Here is a 21604-nt window from a genome sequence, read left to right as displayed (position 1 = left end):
AACAAAAAACAATTATAACATCCTCTAAGCTGTTGCTATTTTTGAATAATGGGCTCAAGACTTTATAGTTATTTTATGATGAGGTTTACAAGGTGTCATATTTTTCAAATGATGGAAATCTTATTTTGGAATGAAAATCTTCAATTCATACAATTCAGATCCATAATTTGTGCCCATGTGCCCAGAAAATCACACTCTCTATTTTCTCCAACCCATTCTCAGTAAATTGTAAGTGTAACATAATAAATTAGCAGGGGAGACAAAGTCTTTTCTCATGTTTTCCACAATAGCAGACAGAGGGGAATGATCACTTCGACAAATTAAACTGTCATAGGCAATATGTGTTATTCCCCCCTCAAGAGGTAAAATGGCAAAAACAAAAGTAAAACATTTGGGTTTGTACAAGGTTTTAACATGATGTAGAAATGTCATTGTTGATTGATTAATCTAGAAATGTCACTAGATTAATCGTAGTGCTAAAGATAGAGATAACCAACAGAGAATGGACCTAAAGCAGTTGTAATTCTATACTTACTTGAGGTTTTGACATTGTTTATGTGAGATTATAAACACAAAATATTGAGAACTGTTCTGCAATGTACAGCAGATCAAATCTTCAGGGGGTTTCATGCCCTTTTTTCTCATCATTTATTTCTTTATATATTAGCCTTGGGATCTCTTGTCTTTTTCTTTTTAACACTGTAATTTCCCTCAGCATTGTGGGGGTTTGAGTGCTGTGAATACTAGCTACCACTTGATGGACAAAATATCCTTCAAATTTAAGGCATATCGCTACAGAATATTGTATGAATTATTATTATTTTTTTTTAAATCAACACACATCTTATAATACCCATTACATGAATTAAATAACAACCAAGGTGAGCTGATTTCAACTCTGACCTCACTGCAAACCTCTTAATGTAAGCTTCATACACAGTTCTTAGAAGTTACAATGCAGTGCCATGAAATTCAAAGCTTATTGCAGCTTTCCTGTTGGAGTCGGCTGATTGGATGTTGCCGGTCCTTCAATGTTTACGCTTCAGGTCCCTTGGGCAGAAAATCCTGCAGTTCTTTAAAGGAAAAATCCACCATCAGATCCTCTAACACTGTTAAATATCATCAATCTGTGATGTTCAACGCATTCCAGTTATTAAGAGTTATTTTGTGATGAAGTGTTGGAATTTACTTTTTTGGTGAACCCACTTTCCCTCAACCTGCCTCGTCTACTTCTACTGCAGTTGGTGATTTCCTACACTTCCCAGAATGCCTTTCACCCCTTACTCAAAACGCAACATGTCTTGCGACTTTTGGCGTTAACTAGTTGCATTCAGCTGAGGTTGTATGGGTAAGTGCAACAGCGATAGCCAATTTCTCCCTGTATGATTGTTGAACGTCTCTTGGTGCAAAATGGCGGCTCTAGAAAGAAGCCCTCGCTCTTTGATTCTGAGGGACTGACACCAAAACCTGATGTTTACCGCTGATGTTTTAGATCCTGAAACATTTTCTGATATCAAACTCCACTGTAGCTGCTGGAAATATCTGGAGGTGACGTCACATCGTCTCAGAAATGCAAGGTGCATCACCAATAGCTGTTTTTAAAAGTGTTAGTGTTTCAGGGTGGATTTTTCCTTTAAGCCACATAATATCAACCGTCTTCCTCTCATTGGTTGAAGCGCCCACATCCAGACAGCTGCCCAGTCGAAGCCGAGCCAGAGTCAGATACTCAGCATTAGAGCTGTACGCCGCAACGTTGGCCCTCCCAAAAAGTGTTGCTGTGCGAAAATGTGTTTTCATAGAGTACATAAACATCACAAGGCTGAGCTTAATGAAATCCCAGTCCTGGTCTGTATGCCACGTGTCCCAAATATATCCAAATACATCCAAATACATCCTTCCATTAGTTCAGCGGGTCAGTGTCTGCGGAGGGGAAGCTGCCGTAAGCAGCAGCTTCGGAGGAACTTCTTGAAGAACTTCTTGAACTCGGTGTTGAAGATGGTGTAGATGATGGGGTTGAGGGCGCTGTTGACGTAGCCCAGCCAGGTGACGGTGCTCATCAGGCCGGGCGGGATGTCGCACGTCACACACACCGCCCGGGTCGTGTGAACCACAAAGAAGGGAGTCCAGCAGAACAAGAAGCAACCTGCATGGAGACATGAAGAGAATAAATAAAAGAGTCAGAGACCGTGTTTCAATATTCAGCTCTTCATATTGAACTGGACCCTGTTTTCCCATTTTCCATCATACTGATCAAACATCTCATCAAGACCTTCACTACAGTATGGAGCTTCTTGTGTCTTGCTTGACTGTAAGTCCTATAGGGCCAATGGACTCTCCAAAAATCAACCCTAAAGCAGCTAAAGCGTGTCTTGGCTCTGTAAAGAGACATGTTGGTAAAAAGATGTGAATGAAAATTAGCTAAAGTCAGGTGTTTCTCCTACAGTTTTGATGCTGCCTTGGCTGCTGCTTTAGCACTTCCGTGTTTGCTCTTTGCCTGCTGCAGCTGCCTGTCTACATGTGGCGCTGTTTGGAGTAGTGCAAAATAAATAGTGAAAGCTGTCAGGTCATAAACTGAAAATTAAATCTATGCATGTATTATTACAGAGTCAGTGTCAATATGTTGAAAAAAAAACATGCTTTGGGGGCTTTTAGGGTTGATGTTTGGAGAGTCCATTGGCCTGCTGAGACTGTAATGGAGAGCTGCATCCAGGCAAATAAGATGTAAGTAGCTCTATAGTGAAGCAACTGACTAGATTTTGGTCAGAATCAATCAGTACGATGGAAAAAGATGGGAAATAGCATGCAGAATTGGTTGTTGTTGGAGTTATGCTTGTCAGAATGAAATGAAAAAGGACTTTTTCACCTTCTTAGCCAATTTCCCATGCCATAATACACTTGTATCTAACAATAAATGGCAAAAAATGTGAAAGTTTTTATTCTCTTGTAATTTTATCTCAAAATCCCATTACTTTTACTTCCTGTAAAACAGTGTATCTTTACTGGTGACATCATGCTGTACCAAAAGGTGTAAATACAAATTCAAACTAACAAAACCATCACAGATTTTTGAACAATACTGCCCCTCCCATCAAATAAAACTGCCCTTCTCTCCCTGACTGATATCCCATAGGTTTACACTTTTGAATGACCCCTCCCTGAGTTATGTCCCGCCCCAACATCCTGTTTCAACAGGAAATACATCACATTAAGGAAGCAAGGTGCTCTCAAAATGCAGTTTCATTGGGACTTTAAAGTATGACTGTAAAAGCTTCAGGGCTAGAGTTACACAACACAACTGAAAAGTAGAAAGTATTCCTTTATTTAATATATAATGTTATCACTCATTTGTTCCATGCAAGGTGCAGCAAAGCCATAATTCAACTTAGTGGTGTCAAATGTGCTGCTGCCTCATATAATTTTAACCCAAGACACATTACTATATGGGGCGTTCAATACATTTTTGATTTGTTTACACCCTTTTTTTTAAATTTTTTATCTCTCTCATGAGAAAGTCGTTCATCTTCCTGACAGAGTCTCCAGAAAGGATTCAAACGCAGAAGGGAGAACAAATACTGTGGGAAGAAGAGGAATCAGACAAAATCTTAATAGACTTCTCTGGCCAGCAGACGAACGCAGTGTGGAGGATAATTAGCTTTTGCTGCGAGTTTAGAGACATTAATTTGGTCCCAGTCTTCTACACCCCCCTCCCCTCCCCCCTCTTGGAAATGATAATTCAACATAATAAGCTTAGTTTCCCTGATCACCAGGACTATGAACAGTGGCGTCGAGGGGGAACTGGGGCTGTTTGTCTCCGCTGTCACCTCCTGTTGTTGATGAAGTGCTTCCTGCAGATTGTGATTTATTAGCTTCGTGTGGAGAGCTTGATGGATGGGATTGATACTTTTCTTTCCAGCAGGTTGGAAGACTTTGCATAATACACCACGACCCATATTGTCAGTGGGACAGGCAGCCTGCCTTCATTCTTATGCATAAGATGCATTCAGGGAAGTTCTAACACTTTATTAACGTACGGATGCATGTGATGTGATTCTGCCCACGATCTGCAGGGGATTCTGAGTAGAAAAACATGACTGAAACCCTGTAAACAAGCAATTAACGTTAGACTAACTTTGGTAAAGTGCTTTTACTTTTTTTCTCTTAAAGTACTAGCTCCCACTTAGGAATGATGGATTGTCTCCCAGTACATCCTTCAAATTTATGGCATATCATTACAGTATATTATATCAATCTATTTATTTTTGTCAACTAACACTCAACATCTTATAGGGCAATATTTTCATCAACACACTTCTGCCCACTGTTTTGGAGGGTATTCTTAGTAGAAAAACATGACTTGCAAACAAGCAATCAACATGCAACTTTTTGGAAATTGAAAATGTTCAAGTGTTTTTCCTTTTTTCTCTCAGAGAAACAGGAAAAAAAAAAAACGAAAGGCTAAAATGCTGTTCCCAGATATTAGTGATTCTGTGTCGGTTTACAACTGCAGACCATGGATTGTGTTTTTATTTTTATGTTGGTGAAGGTGTATGGTGTGTATACTGCAGGACAGGCTTGAACTCTGCAGTTGAGGCTTTGCACTGCATGCTGATAGTATTTACTGCTGCGTCTAATTAGTTTAGATGGCTGGGAGTGAGTCTTACTGCCACGTGCCTCCAAAGAGGACTGAACCCAAGTGGACTAAAGATCTGCTGAACTAAACAATCTGTGCTTTCTCATATGAATGCTGCTTCTATGCATTAGACACCAATTACAGAATCAAGTCGAATCACTGGTGAAAACGGTGAACGAATCAGAGCAGATCTCGACCTGCGGTCCAGTCTATGTATGGGCGAGATGGAGCGACTAAGATCAAGTGTTGCATAATAATTGGATTGAAGGCTTTAAGCTATAATGACGCTAGCTGGTGAGAGACGCTCGGCCAGAAGCGTCACTTTTATCTCAGCGCCCACAGTGACCTCCGCTATCACCACTAGCTCCATTAGCTTCAGCAGCCGCAGAGCGATATGAGCTGCAGCAAGCGACAATCAAACCTAAAGACAACATGCACAAGTGAATTAACTGTCACACTGAATTTTGAGTTGTATTGCAGCAACATCTAGAAATAGTGTCCATTTTGCCGTCCGAAATGTGCAACAATAAAACGCTTTGCAGAAATCAGAAACCCAAATTAAAATTCATGGAACAGATAGACATGGAACAGCTTCTGGGGCGTAAACTGGGTGAGTGAAGGTTGATCAGCTGTTTAACTTCTCTCATCTGAATTGATTAATAGGCAACACACACACATACAAGCAATATTTGTGCAATTATTTACTGACAACTGCTGCAGTGCAGATTGTAAACAATAATTACCATATTGAACTATTCAGCACCAAAGCACTTCATCTGCTCTCATGATCAATCTGACTTCCATTTCCTATTTCAGAGAATAAACAAATGACTGAAACACACAAGTGGCCATAATGAAGGATGGTTCAACCAGGAATTCAGACACACTGCCACTTTATAAACAGAGGGAACAATATCATGTAGTAAATCCAGTAAATCCAAAATGGCCGCCAGTCCAGTTCTTTGTTTGTGTGCCTGCATGTGAGCTCTGAATTTTATTTGTTTTCCATTATTTGTATCCAGCCAAGGAAAGTGACTTTTTATATTAAAAAAAATATATATATAATTCTGTGGCCGACTCTATAGACATTTAACACACAGTTATATTGTGTGCTTCTCAGGGTTAAGGAGACACGGCCCCTTTATAAAGTCTGGTTTTCTGAGTGATGTCAGCTCGACGTATGTTGTGTTTTTGAGGGCGAAGTAAACACAACATATGTCGAGCAGACGTCAGACTCAGAAAACCAGACTTTCTTAAAGGGACCGTGTCTCCTTAACCCTGAGAAGCACACAATATAACTGTGTGTTAAACATACCCAAACCACAGATTATGGTGAATAATGTCCATAGAGTCCGCCACAATTCCCTCAACAGCATATTTTTCTATAAAAGTTGAAAACCTGTAGCCATCTACTACAGCAGGACTCATCAACTTGGCCCTGGATACATGACTCAAGCGGTTTAAATCACAAACAGCACTGCTTAATGCCAAACAAGGAATTAGATAAAGTGAGTCATTTCTGCATCCTGAATGGCAACAGTATTATTTTTCTTCAGATATTTAAGAGCAGTTTTTCCTCATAACTGAACAGCAAATGATCAAAGTCTTCATATGTGCTATTTCAAATTAAGACTGACTTATCATGGCAGTGATGGGATCTTTACATACAATGTACTACATCATTCTTTCTCTGTGGGGAAACTAGAAGGCAAAACTCTGCCAACGCTGAACAATTCTCCAATTTGCTGTTACACCCAAACGCATCATTCCTATCACTCACATTTTAAGTTAAATTGATTTCTTGATCCTGCAAACATTTCCTTAGGATTTGGAATCAAGACTCTAGCTCTGTTCGAAACCGTTCCCTATTACAGAAATAGTGCACTATATAGTGTATCCGCCATTTTCTACTAGTGTCTGAATTCTCGACGGTTAATTTGATTCACTAAATAGTCCACTATAAGATACCCACAATGCACTACAAATTGTAGTGAACAGACAGTGTACCCTACAATTTCTCCTGTATACCACAATGCAATGTGATCGTGTCTTACCGAAGAAGCAGCAGCAGCTAGCTAACATGTTAGCTAATAGAAACTGGTCTATTTACCGGTTGACAGCGTTGGCAAATCAACAAAAGACGTATTAGACACCTCATTCGAGTTCACCTCCGTTTTGAACCAACAGCAGCAAAACTGCAGAAATCATCGTTACAGGTCAGCTAACTACTTTATCCACCGATACAGGAGGTGATATGAAAGCTTATGCTAGTCATTAGCTCACAAGCTTGTTTACCAAACCAAAACAGCTCGCTGCCATTAGCAGACAGCACCAAAGCTGACAAAACCACACTTGCACATGATTAGAATTTCAACAATTTATTTGTAATTTAATGTTCAAAACTTGTCAAAATCAATACGACCTGAGTCCATTTCAACCTGCTGTCATGATGCTTGGTTTGTTTACGTGATGCTGGGCGCGTCCCGGTGCGTCACACGAATATCCAGCGCATTTTTTTGACGCAATGATATTTACTGTAGTGTCCGAAATTTTGTTCGGTCGTCGCCCATATAGTTCACTATATGATAAACACTACATGGGGAATAGTGAGTGAGGGAATGAGTGAACCATTCCGAACGTAGCTTCTGTCTCTGTTAGTTTCATAGTTATATATAAAGGAATGCTAATCATCTAATGGCGGAAATCCCAGATCCGGATCACCCCCAAAATCTAAACAGTTGTCCCTTGGCTCAAGGCCGATCTGTCCACCAAATTTCAGGGAAATCCATTAATAACGTTCTGAGATATCCTGTTGACAAACAAATTAATATGTAACAGGGGTCAAAACATCACCTCCTTGGCAGAGGCAATTAAGATGTAATTGGGCCTTTATACAATTTACTGCATCATTCTTTCTCTAACTCACTCTTGTAGTCCCGCCCCACTTCATCAGCCAATCAGCAGCCTCCCTGCCAGAGAGGACTGTAGCAGCAAACTTGGACATTGGCTCTTCAGCCCTTCTGACCTTTTGGCTAATCTGCTGTCCTGAAGCCTCTGACAGGGAAACCCAGGAAGTCTTCTGAACTACAGAGATATGAGTCTACAGCAGGCTGGAGCCACTCATGAACTGAATTCAGAATGCTCTGAAAATTCCAATTCAATTCCTGGAGTTGGAATGTGAATGTCACCCAGCTCTAAGGAAACAGAATGTGAATTGAATTGGAAACCATGAAATTCCACTTCTAAGAGAGTTTGTCTCGACTTGCTAAACATTATAAATCAAACATTATGAATCAAATAAAAGACAGTTAAACAAATCAAATACATTCAGTCACAATATATGTATTATGATTACATGTTCTGCATCAAATACCACCTGAAAGGTTCCTTTAACATTTTATGGTATTCAGTATAGAGAATATATAACAGTATGTGCAATCTCAGATATGTGGCAAAAAAACCCCCAAAAAACATGGAATTTCACTGAATTAAATTCAACTTCCTGAAATTCCAATTCAATTCCAATTCTGTTTGCTGTAGATTTTTTTCAAATTCCAATTCAGTTCCTCAGTTGAATTGGAATCGATCAGTTCATTCATGATTTGACCCCAACCCCTGCCCTACAGTATGAGCTCTGATTGGATGAGGGGGGAGCGGTGATGTCACTTACCCACTACGACAGGAAGAACCCGCATGGCCTTCCTCTCCCTGCCGTTGATCTTCGCTCTCTTCCTCCTCTGCTGCTGCTGGATGAACGTTACCGTGGGAACTGAGTTCTCTCTGTACTGCCGGGGGTACGGAGGCTCCGCCTGCAGGAAGTCGTCCATGTCCTCCATCCGCGACTGGGCCAAGTCTCTCTCGATGATCCTGGGTAAGGGCATGGGCAGCGGGCCGGGGATGGTGCCGGCCAGCGGGGGGAGGGCGGCGGCGGCGGCGGCGGCATGCTGCAGCTTTCTGCAGGCCTCGATGCTGCTGTGGAGCTTGGCCTTGCGCGCCTCCTCCCAGCGCTGCAGGCCGCGGAAAACACCAAAGTAGAGCAGGAGCATTATGGGGCAGGGGACGAAGAAGGAGCAGACAGAGGAATAAACCACATAATCGTCGTCCTCTAGCTTGCACTCACTGGGGTCCCGGTCCGGCACGTCGTTGATGCCAAACATGACGGGCGAGGCCACGGCCAGCGCCAGCAGCCAGGTCGCTGACAGCAGCACCAGCTGCCGGTGGTCCACGTGTTTACGGTTGTAATTCAGGGGGATGGACACAGCGATGAACCTGCAGGGAGAGAAAGATTTTTATTTTTATTTTTTATTTAACCTTTATTTAACCAGGCAAGTCATTAAGAACAAATTCTTATTTACAATGGCGACAGATATACAGACGTACAGTATTTCTGCTATTTCTGTTTGGTCCAGTGACTGCTAATTCTGTTTGAAGTAACAAAAAGGAGAAGAGTTTTGCTCTAATCCTTCACCAAAATGTTTCCTTTTTACCTCAACCAACAAAGTTGGATGGGAGTTATGTTTTCACCACATTCTGTCTGTCTGTCTGTGTGTTAGCAGGATATGTCTATATGTATATATATATAAATTTATGAATTGGATTTGCATGAAACTTTGTGGAAAGATTGGTCATGGGGCAAGGAAGAACTGATTAAATTGTCATACCAATTGGCCAAAGGGGGCGTGTCTATGGAAGCCCATTCCCGCCACTCAATAAAATAAAAAACGAGTAAATTGTGTTTTTTTTCACAATTCTGACTTTTTATCTCACAATTCTGAAAAGTCAGAATTCCGAGATATAAACTCAGAATCATGAAAAAAAAAAAAAGTCAGAATTCCGAGATAAAAAGTCAGAATTCTGAGAAATAAAGTCAGAATTCCAAGATATAAAGTCAAATCTGTGAGAAAAAAAGTCAGAATTCTGAGATAAAAAGTCAGAATTGAATCGTTTTTTATTTTATTGAGTGGCGGGAATGGGCTTCCATACATGGCAGTGGGTGTGGTTTAAAAAAAAAAGCCATATAACAGATGAATGGATTCACGTAATACCATCAAACTTAGTGGCCAATCAGCAGACAAAAGAAGAGACAAACCCTCCATTATTGGCTCAATCAAACAACATGGAGGCACTGGAGAGCTCATTTCTGGTATAGACATGACTGCCCTGCTAATTTTTCTGAAACTTGGTCCAGAGGTAGAAGGGCAGCACTAATGGAAACTGATATAGAGCTGATTGGTCATGTGGTGTTGAGATCAGGTAAAATGCTTAAAAGTGGCAAGAATTGTACTAACCGCAGTAAATATTTAACTGCGGAGTAAGTTATTAAAAATATTCATTTAAATTGGATTTATGCTGTAGCCTATGCTGTTTCAAAATTCAGTTTACTTGCTGCAAACTTGACAAGCTAAATACAAGAATATTATTTGATTGCAACTGGCTTTCAAGTACAGCGTTGTCAGGTGCAAATTGAGTTTACCTTTCATGTCACTTAGTAGTGATCAGCAGGACAGAGTGATGGGATGTTAATGAATGGATTTTAGTGAGGAACTCAAACTGAGAAACTGCTGTTGATGTGACAATTAAGTATTAAACTGAACTGTGGAAGTCCTGCCAACACCAGACCATGAAAATGTCACATGCAGCGCCTTGGAAAAGTATTCAGACTGCTTGACGTTTTGCACATTGTGTTATTTGAAAATGCATTTATTCAGGATTTTTACCCTGAGTTCTATGCAAATATAAATTTATGTGACATTTATGTCAATGCTTATGCATTTTGCGTAAGCGCTGACATTCAACTCCTTTGCTTCGTTGGAGCTGAACTGCCACACTAGCAAAAATCTGTCTTTAATTTGTCTTTCTTGCTAACAAATCCTAGACCAGCTGCCTGCATTAGATGGGACTTAATGGGATTTTAGGATGGAGGCTGGAGAATACTTAAGCACAGAATGGGATGTATGGATCATTTATGAATGACATTACAGTCCAGTTCTTGAATTCTCTGAAAAAATACCCTCCGCTCAGTGTTTGAGAAAATACAGAAGGTGAAATATTTATGAGCTTCTCCATTGACTTCCACAGTGAAAACAGACTGGAAAAACCCACTTAGACCTTCTGTGTGTAGGGATCTATCCGCTATCCTCATAAACCCGGAACAAAGTGACACACACACACACACACACACACACCTGTCGACGCTGATGGCACAGAGGTTGAATATGGATGCGGTGCACAGCATCACGTCCATGGTCATCAGGCCGTCGCATATCAGTATGTTTAAGGACCAAACTCCACCCTGGAACTGGACAAACACACACACACACACACACACACACACACACACACACACACGCACACGCACACGCACAAACACAAACTCATTAGCTGCCCCAAATTTGTGCAGCAGTGTGAACATTTCTAATCCTCTTGTGCTTGCAACACACCACACTGTTCAGGAGAAAACATTCCTAAAAACCCAATGCTGTCTCTCCAGACTCTCTTGACTTTTGATCTGAAGAAAGTAGAAGGATTTTGACTGTCAATGACTGAGTTTCATAATCCAGTCAATGCATGAGACAAACCAGCAGTGTGACACTCCGTAGATTAACTGGCTGCAACAACTTGTACAGGTAATTACTTAACAAATGGTGCTAATTAGGAAGACATGTGGAGAAACATCCACCCAAGGCATGCACAGATGGATAAATAGATAGATAGATAGATAGATAGATAGATAGATAGATAGATAGGTACAGAAATAGATAGATAGATAGATAGATTGTAGGGGTGGGAAGATATGCTGATATGATTCTATACGCGATATTGGGTTCCCAATTCAATACAACCGGATACACTGTAATAAATAAAAATTCAATGACAACAAAGTCTGACGAATTATGTTTATTTCTGAGCCACAAATCATGTAGCTAATATCACAATTTTCTGCACCACTATACTTATTGTCACATTTTTGTATTGTGATATATTGAATTTCGATATATCATTCCATCCCTAATAGATAGATAGATAGATAGATAGATACATTGTAACACTTTAATAAAGGCTGATTGAATACATGACTGAAGTTACAGCCTGTAAACCAGTTTTATTTCATTAAATAGTTATGATTTATAGTCCAACACCTCTGCAGATAACCAGTATGAGACTCCCAGTTCCAGCAGATGCCTGACCTTTACCGCTGCTGCACTGAGCAGGTGAGACAGCTCGGCTCAGGACGGGATATTCTGTCCTGTTCTGCGCTGAGAACTTGTTCTGGTGGGTTTAACTGGCTGCCTGCCTCAGTCTGTCTATTACAGCTATAGGAGGAAGCTTTATAACCTATTTCAAGGCTAATTTTAACCAGATTTTAACCAATTTTTTCCTTGCATCTGACCACAGAAGAATAATGGTTCTTAACTGGTCCTTTAAAAGGCTGTGTGGTTCACCTACTAAAGAACCACTTTATTCAGTGGGTGCTTCATGTTCCTCATATGGTTCTTTGAGAAATTAAAAGGTTCTTATTCTTATTTGAGTTATTGGATGGTGGGTGATGGCATCAATTTGGAAAATAACCATAACCCCTCCATTGTCCGAGGATGGCTGCCTAGGCTAATTTAAAGAAAAAGAACCTTGGTCTGAAAAGTTCTTTGTAGAACCAGGTTCTTCTATAACAAGACTCCGAAGAACCATTTTCTGGTCAAGCTTGTTGGCACCTTTAGTTTTCTGTGTAGCCAAATCAACTTATGCTTTTTACGCATAAGAAACACACTGCTTTATGCACCATGGACCTTTCTGCAGACAATAGGCAACATTTCCCCAAGGTGTGAGGTGTATTTTCTGTTTCTTACCTCTGCGTAAACAAAGAGCGGCAGAACCAGAACTGCCAGCAGCAAGTCTGCGAAAGCCAAACTGACTATGAAGTAGTTGGTTGTCGTTTTTAAAGCCTTCTCCAAATAAACACTAAGGCACACGAGCACGTTTCCTCCGGTGATGGTTACGATCAGCAAAATCCCGAATATGAGCGCTGGGAAATTATAGTCGGTGGCCGCAACCACCGGCTGCGTCTCGTTGCTGAAATCAGTGGAGTTGTCCGACATGGTCGCCGGTGTCGCGCCGTGCGCCGCAGACTGACGGGCTCCTTCTTCTGCTCCTGGTCCGAGGGAGAACGGCTCGACCCGAAGGAGTTTTCATCTATGAACTGTGTCCAGCAGTCCCGAAGTAAGCAGTGTCCTTAGTGCTGAAGTCGGTGGAAGTTTCTCCGTGGCGGCAGAGCCGGTTGGAGACGCACATCGGAGCGGAGAGGAGCGCGTCAGGATCAGAACCGGATCAGCGGACAGAGCCAAACACAAACTCTCACCAAGTCCGCTTTATTTCAAACTGACAGCCTTCATTTTTTACTTTACCTTTACATTTGGTAGACTATGAATGCTAAATACTTGTAGCATTTTAAGGATCAGCCTCCCTGCCGACTTCTCAGCCTGCTTGTAGCGAAGTAAGTGAGCTGAGTGGACGAATCAAAAGGCAGCAGATTAAATCCGCCGCTCAAAGCTCCTTATGCTGAAGGCTGAAGCTCTGCTGCGCTTTACAGGACGAGCAGCAGAGATGAGGAGGGAAAAGGTGAGGAAACTGACCTGCGGTCGGTGATCAGTGATTAGGCAAACAACCAGCAAAAGAAACACAAATTAATTATAGGCTACTTTCAGAAAAGCATTATTATTTTTCTCTTTAGAAGACACTATCTCCCCAGAGCCTGGGTAAAAAACTGAATGAATGAATGAATGAATGAATGAATGAATGAATGAAGACCCTGTATAACTTAGTTAGCTACTATGAATAAACAACCACCAAAAGAAACAAAAAAACATATACTTTCAGAAAATAATTTTATTTTTTCCTTTAGAAGACCCTGGCCCTGAATGAATGAATGAACGAACGTAAGAACGAACGAATGAATGCATGAATGAACGAATGAATGAATGAATGAAGACCCTATATTAGGTTACATGAGTTTGATACTTATCATGCACAGCACACTATTAGGCTATAGTAATTAGTACAATGCACATTAATTTAATGCTGTTAATTTAGGTTATCTCACAGAGATTTGTGCCTATTCATGCCATTAGTATTACTATTTTACCTCTACTACTTAAACTACTACTACTACTACTCCTACTATACTACTACTACTACTACTACTACTACTACTTAAAGAACTAGTGTTATTTATACTATTACTACTGTTGCTGCTACTTCTGATAGTAAAACTACTTGCCTAAGCAAGCACACACATTTCTTCAGAAAATATAGATTTTCTAGTTCTCATCTATTATCTTCCATCTGATCACTCAATCAGCATGTGGAAAACAGATCAAATCACATGGTTCTCCACCAGATCATCCAAATCATCCTTCACTGTCCACTCGTCACAGTCCATAAAACAGCACCTGTCTCCTCTGTCTTGTGTTCCTTTGTGTCTTTGACAGAAACCTCAGGACCTGCAGCAGGATTCTGCTGGCTTTCTGCGACCTAATTTCTTTCATAACTTTGCATTTTTTGACACCAACTCCTGGAAGAAAAAAGAAGAATCCTCTATAAACCTCTGCACACCATCTGGTGTGATGTGTGGGAAAGCATCTTAGTAAACAATGTGATACTTTGCTTTGATTCAGGTTCACATGCATATACCTCTTGTTATGTGAATATACTCCAATTAAAAGTTCTCCACAACTTCTGCCAGCTTCTCTTTAAGTTTGACACTTCTGAACCAAAGCCTTGATGTGAGAGAGTGTGAGGCAACGGCAAGTTCAACTGAGGGGAAAGAACTGAACAAGTGAAAAGGATGTAAGTCAAGTCAAGTCAAAGTTTATTTGTATAGCACATTTAAAACAACCACAGTTGAAGTGCTGAACAGGCTTACAATACCAAAATAAACAAACATAAAAGTAAATAACACATAAGAATAAAAGAAAACAATAAACATAATAATAATAAAAGAATTGGGGCACAATAGAAGATTAAGTCAAGGTGTCAAGCTCAACTCGAATTAAATGCCAACGAGAAGAGGTGGGTCTTAAGCAGTGACTTAAAGGTTTCTAGGGTCTGAGCAGTTCTTATATGAATAGGTAAGCTGTTCCAGAGATTAGGGGCAGCCACCGCAAAGGCTCGGTCGCCTCTGTTTTTGTGCCTAGATCTCGAAACATCCAAGAGCATCTGGTTGGTCGACCTCAGTGCTCTAACTGGGGTATGATGATGCAAAAGTTCTGCTAGATAAGGTGGCGCCAGCCCATTTAAAACCTTAAAAACAAGCAACAAAATCTTAAAATCAATCCTGAAACGGACAGGAAGCCAGTGGAGGGAGGCCAATACTGGTGTTATGTGATCACGCTTTCTTTTTCCAGTTAGAAGACGAGCGGCTGCATTTTGTACTAACTGCAGACGACGATCTACACCCACATACAAAGAATTACAATAGTCTAACCTAGAGGTAATAAAAGCATGAATAACTCTCTCGAAATCCTTGGGAGAGAGATAGGCCTTTACCTTGGCTAAAAGTCTTAACTGAAAAAAGCTAGTTTTGACAACTGAACTAATCTGTTTATCAAATTTGAAGGAGGTGTTAAAAATCACACCAAGATTCTTAACAAAAGATCGATTGTAAGAAGCTAAAGGGCCAAGAGTACCATCAGAGTCATCCAATAGGTCAGGTCGTCCAAACATAACGATCTCAGTCTTATTTTCATTAAGATTGAGAAAGTTTAAATCCATCCAAGTTTTGATATCTTTTAAGCAGTTCAGCAAGGGCTGCATAGAATCTTTACTTTTTGTTTTTATAGGCAGATAGATTTGTATATCATCAGCAAAACAATGAAAAGGAGTATTATGTTTCTTAAAAATGGACCCCAAGGGCAGCATATACAATGAAAAGAGGATGGGGCCCAAAATGGAGCCTTGAGGGACCCCACAAGTAAGTGGGGCTGCAGTCGAAGAGTATTCACCTAGGTGAACCGAGAAACTCCTATCTGTCAGGTAGGACTGAAACCATTTGAGGGCAGTACCTTTGATGCCTACGCACTGTTCAAGACGTGATAAAAGGATTAAAACCAGACTGAAACTTTTCATAAATGCCATGGTTATCTAGAAATGTTTAAACTCCGCCAAATGCGAGCACAACTCGATCAAGAAAATCCTCCTTAGGTGCACAGCCAAAGATTAATACATGAAGAAAGAAAAGCCAGCACTCTTAATGTCCTTTTGTCATATATTTGAATGGGCAGCTATAGAGCACAAACGACGGACGCGTTTCAGCAATAAGCCATCATCAGCGTGATAACGCTGATGATGCTGCCCATTCAAAAATATGACAAAAGGACATTAAGAATGCTGGCTTTTCTTTCTTCATATCTAGAAATGCTTGCAATTGAATAAAAACTACTGTCTCCAAAACTTTAGACAGAAAAGGTAGCTTAGAAATTGGCCTGAAGTTAGAGAGAACAGAAGGGTCCAGATTTTTCTTTTTGATAAGAGGCTGCACTACAGCATGTTTAAAAGCAGCTGGAACACACCCTGAAATAAGAGAGGTATTTTATCAAAACAAGAATACTTGACCCAACAGTATTAAAAACGTATTTTAGAAGACGAGAGGGAATACTATCTAGGGGGCAATTTGTAGGCCGCAGATGATGAACTACCTCTGATAAAAAGGAGAATGATACAGGCTCAAACTGATCGAAGACAACAGGGCACATAGGAGGAACAGAAGGGTCTAGGGCAAAGGAAGTGGGTGAAGACCTAAGAGCAGAAATCTTGTCGATAAAAAATTTAAGAAAGTTATCACATAGTGTAGGCGTTGGCACAATAGGGGCTGTATCACAAGGATTTATAAGAGAGTTGAAAGCATTGAAAAGAACCTGAGGCCTATGGCTGTTATTGGAGACAAGGTTAGATATAAACTCTGTTTTAGCAGGCTCTCTGGTATTTTGATAAGCAGTCTCGTAAAATTCCTAAGGAGACTTGGAGCTTATCCTTCATCCACTTTCTCTCGGCTCGTCTACATGCGTGTCTGAGAGCGTGGGTAGTATCATTCAGCCACGGCTCTGAAAGTGGTTTGGTGCGTTTAGTCCTAAATGGAGCAACAGAGTCCAAGATATCAGTGCAAGTGGAGTCAAAAAGGGTGTTAAGCTCCTCAGCACTGAGATCACAACAGCCATTCAGGGTATAAAGCATAGAGTCTTTAAAAACAATAGAAAACTGTGACGTAGTTAGAGGGTTAATCGCACGCAGGCGGCGTGCAGGAGCACAAGTCGTAACCCTAGAACAATGGACTGTAGCAGTAAATAAAACAGGCAGATGATCCAATATACATGAGTCACAAATTTCACTGATACATACACATAAACCATAAGACAGCACAAGGTCCAGTGTGTTTCCCTTTTCGTGTGTCGGGCCAGTCACCGACTGAGTGAGATTAAGAGAGTCAATAAGATTCAAAAAGTCTTTGACCAGAGGTCTGGTTTCACAGCATACATGTATATTATTTGTTTATGTAAGATCATCTTCATCAAAGTCTTTTCCCTATGCAAAGCCAAAATAATTATTGGTGTGCCTAATGACCGGCCCATTCACTACAGTTACTAATTCTATAAATTATTTGTTGCATTAGTGAAAGCCTTAGTTATTTTGGCCACATTAGCCAAAATTGTACTTATCAGCACCTTAGACATGTGGCATGTCATTGGTATAATTTCCTGATGAAATTGTTTTTCCTCTTTTGCATAGTGGATCAAAGGAGCAAAAATGTCCCTGTTATTGATGTTAAAGTGTTAATGTTATGCAGCTAAACATAAGTCTTTATTTATTCTGACATTTTGTTTACAGCCTCAGTGCTCTTGCTAGTGTGAATTACTGCACCATAATCAAAGCAAGCTAGCTAGTTCCTAACATCTATGCTAAATTACAACAAGCTAGTAGGCCAGGCATGTAAAGCTATAAATACATTTTCAACAATATACTTAATCTGAATACACTATTAGCATTTGAATTTATTTAATTGATGATATATAGATCATATACAGAATAACAACAACAATACAGGATAGGGAGGTAAAGCGGAAGTCTCGCTAAAATCCACACCAATAGGATATATTGCATTATTATTATTATTATTTTGTAGTATTAGTCTGTCTGTGATCCTGTGTGTTCATGCCTAAATGCCTCTTTTTGCCTGAAATTAGCTTTTCAGTGATGTTCTTGGTGTTTTTTAGGGCGTTTACCTTGCTGTGGGCGTGGCCAGCGGTGAGCTGGTTGTGGCTATCAAGGTGAGGCTGGCGGCCGCAGCACAGGGGATCAACCACCACAATAGCGGAAAGCAGAAAGACACGAAAGAACAGCAGAGGAAGGTAAACGCGTGGCATGTAAGACTCGTTCAAAAACACGGTGAACACCTGCTGCACAGCGCTGGCATCTGCTCCTTTAGAGTTAGGCTTTATGCTGCCGGTTACCTCAGCATCAGGATAGATGACATCATCAAGATGAGTGACGGGTGTTGGGGTGGGAACTTGATCAACTGAGGGGGAGGAGGGAGGGGCTAACTACACACTTCCTATCACAAGGACAAAAGTTGCACATTGAAACTTTAAAACAACGTGTTTTACTCATTAATTCTGTTGAGTTGTTTTGTCACTTTCTGTCACATTGTGGGCGGACATTCTCCTTATAAACTTGCAGAAAAAATACACCTTGGATGTCCCGTCATCGCTCTTTGTCTTTTTATCCTTTCAACCTCATAGAACTGAGACTTCAGGGAGCAAACACCGCTATACTCCTGAAAAACACGTCTTAGCTCTTGGATTTACTGCCAACTGATGTACAGAATGCAGATCTGTTTTCTCTCTCTTTTACTCTCTAACATCATACGCAGACACAGCATGCAGCAACAGCTGACAAGTCTCCCCTCGCCTGTTATTTTTGATCTTAAAATAAAGATTGGCTATGTGTGCCTCGGCTGTTCCTGTGGCATGAATATCATTAAAGTAAAGTCAGCAGCAATTATCTTTTAACACGTCGTCTCAAACCCCGGGGTGGGACCGATGGAAGGAAGCATCTGCCGGCTTTTGGGAAGAACTTGCGGAAAAAAGCGCACATGCTCAGAGAAACAAAACGCAGATGTTCAACTTGCCCTGATTTCCTGAGACTAAAGAGACAGAAAGGGAAGGAAGACCAAGGAAAAGTATGACCCCACTAATGGATATAAAAGAGACACTTTGCTGAAAGAATCTGAAGGAGCTAACTGCCTTTCCCCACTCAAATGAGAGCAAGATGGTAAACTGAGTCATCTCTTTAGATATATTCCCTGGAGAACATGTGAACAGACAGAAAGTCACTTTGGGGCTGGCAAAGCCATAGCGGGCTAGATTAGAAAAAGCAATTTAGATTTAAGATTTCCTGGCAGAAAGTTGCCTGTTATCTTATCAAACTAATCCATATCTTCATAAAGTGGTTGTGAGCAAATTCATCATCATAAAACAGTTGGGAAAAACACTCCATGATGTTCTCTCACCTGAATTACACCTGTGTCTCATAGACTCCAAATGACTGTCCAGAAAAAATCATAGCATACAATAATAATAATAAACTGTATCCATATAACACTTATCAAAAAGCAGAGTTCACACAGAGCTTTACAGGAAGGCATAAAACACGCATAGCAAAATATATGAGGAGAAAAAATAGTGAACACAATCAAGAGAAAAAAGCTACACTATGCGTCTTGTTTGACATTCAAATAACAATAAATACAATATATTCTACATAGCTAATCAGTCTGTGTCTGTCTGTGATTCTGTGTGTTTCTGTTCAGAAACACTGCGAACATTGGCGTTGTTTTATTTCATTATTTTATATTGCAGAGCTGCGTTCGCCATCTCCTTCTTCAGCACCTGTGGAGGCTTTCCGGCTTCCGGTTCCCTCAGCCTCAGGCAAGATGACGGCTCACCAAGATGAGTGACAGGTGTCGGGGCGGGAACGTGACCAACTGAGTTGCAGGAGGGCGGGACTAACAATACACTTCCAGGCTCTAAGAGAACAGTTGCATATCGCTGCTGTTGTGTCAAAAACCTCAGAACTCCAATTTTAGTGATTTTCATGTTTTAATTTCAATTGAAGGAATACATGCTTCCTTTGTGGTTTGAGAAAATTCAGCGACACCTTAGTCTTATTAAAACCCTTTGTGTCAACTGAAAAATAGATAGTGCTTACTGAAGTTCCTGAAAAGTTGAGATTTGGGATTTCACCCAACAGCAATAATATTCCAGCTTCAAAAGAATAAATAGAATCATTATGTCAAATGAAATCGGATAAAAAGAACTACAGGATAGGCGGACAGGATGGAATAAAAACATAGGATTAGTGTAACCTCTGTTACACTAATCCTATGTTTTTCACTCTTAAGAGAAGTAGTGAACTGCACAGAGAGAACTGGGCCACATGGTTGGGCAATTCAAGTTTATCTGCCGACTGGAAGTAATGTGTCTCAGTGTGTGTGACGACAAAACTGAGAACAAAGAGACTGTAAAACCTTTCCTTCCTTCAGACACACACAGCTCATTACAAACCACAAGACATTTAAAACAGTCCAATATAAAGACTGCAGGTGTGTGGAAGGAAACAGAAAGAGCTGCTGCACCTTAAATTGTGACATTAACCAATAACCAAACAAATGCAAGGTACTGAAATGTTGTACCTTTAATTTAGGGTTACTGGACAGTGTTTGCATTTCTATGTTTCTGCATGGCCAACATGGTTCTCATTAATTAGGTGTTTGATCAAGATCTTTGAAATATGTTCACTAAATCATTCTGAGTTAGATGAAATATGATTTATGTCTGTGTAGATTAATTTCAGTCAACCAGGTAGTAAGATGTCCAAAAAATAAAAACAAAATGCACCGGGCTTTAAATTGAAGAGTTGAAGATGTTTCGCCACTCATCCGACAGGCTTCATCAGTTCTGATTATTCAAAATGTCTTCAACTCCTCAATTTTAAGTCCAATTTTATTTTTTGGACATGATTTGTGTCTGTTATTGAAAAAAAAGTAAGCATCAAGATTGGTTAAATCATAGACTTCAGAAGCACACCAGCCCCAACCATGTGAGTACGCAGTTCATACTGATTTTGAAGCTGTAGATTTCCAGAAGTTTTCCACAGTTGGATTTATATTCTGTGATGATGCTGAGGTCAGAGAGAGGTCAGAGAAAGCTGCAGCCTCTGTACCAGTTTATTTTTTGTCTTCTGAGGTGTGATTTCCTGACAAAATAGCACGTGAATGCAACGCTGTTTAGCAGCAGACTTGGAAGTCCCAGATGTCGTACTTTCCCACCGGCACATGAACGCAGCACAATAGTTAGTTCAATTTTAGTCAAATTTGTTCCTTACTTTCTGAGATATCTTTCTAACAAACAAACTAATAAATGGGTGAAAACAACCTCCTTCTAGTTTAGTTGGTGTTATGAGCATATGGATCACTGGGTTGTAGTAACTAGTCCAGGTTCATTCTGTCACCTCTATTCAACAGACATGTGAGTAATCTCAAATAAAAGATAATGGATTTACCTTTATATAGATATCATAGGTTACATGCATATTGAACGTCCACATGGCTCATGAAACTGTGAGAAAATCAGGTTTAAAACATCATTACCAGCCCAATCAGCAGTTTCTCTGTTGCAGCTCCAGTACCCAGAATCCTCTGGGTGCCTGTTCCTGCCTCTCTTCCTCTTCACCACAGCAGTTTGTCCCTAAATGAGTCTGCGGTGGCTTTGTGAACCTGTAGATGGTCCAAAAAAAAAAAAAAAAAATACAGACCCAACTAATTGCTTTTAATGGCTTTTGTGTCAGCTAGAAATGACGTGGAACACGATGTGGTCAGTAAATCTGTCTTCATAATGACTGACAGAGTTGAAGTGATGATCGCTCCTGTAG

General features: G+C 40.4%; 1 protein-coding gene across 1 annotated transcript; it reads right to left on the bottom strand.

Moving 5' to 3' along the window:
* Positions 1-1913: 1913 nt before the first annotated feature.
* Positions 1914-12723, bottom strand: LOC139928567 (D(4) dopamine receptor). The gene is made up of 4 exons (XM_071921170.1): positions 12475-12723; positions 10816-10928; positions 8301-8899; positions 1914-2143 (listed from the first exon to the last, which is right to left on the bottom strand). The coding sequence occupies exons 1-4, from the start codon at positions 12721-12723 to the stop codon at positions 1914-1916; spliced, it is 1191 nt and encodes a 396-aa protein (XP_071777271.1).
* Positions 12724-21604: the final 8881 nt, after the last annotated feature.

The sequence above is a fragment of the Centroberyx gerrardi genome, chromosome 1 (assembly GCF_048128805.1).
Source record: "Centroberyx gerrardi isolate f3 chromosome 1, fCenGer3.hap1.cur.20231027, whole genome shotgun sequence".
NCBI classification, from domain to species: Eukaryota; Metazoa; Chordata; class Actinopteri; order Beryciformes; family Berycidae; genus Centroberyx; species Centroberyx gerrardi.
This window is presented reverse-complemented; position numbering and strand designations above follow the sequence as displayed.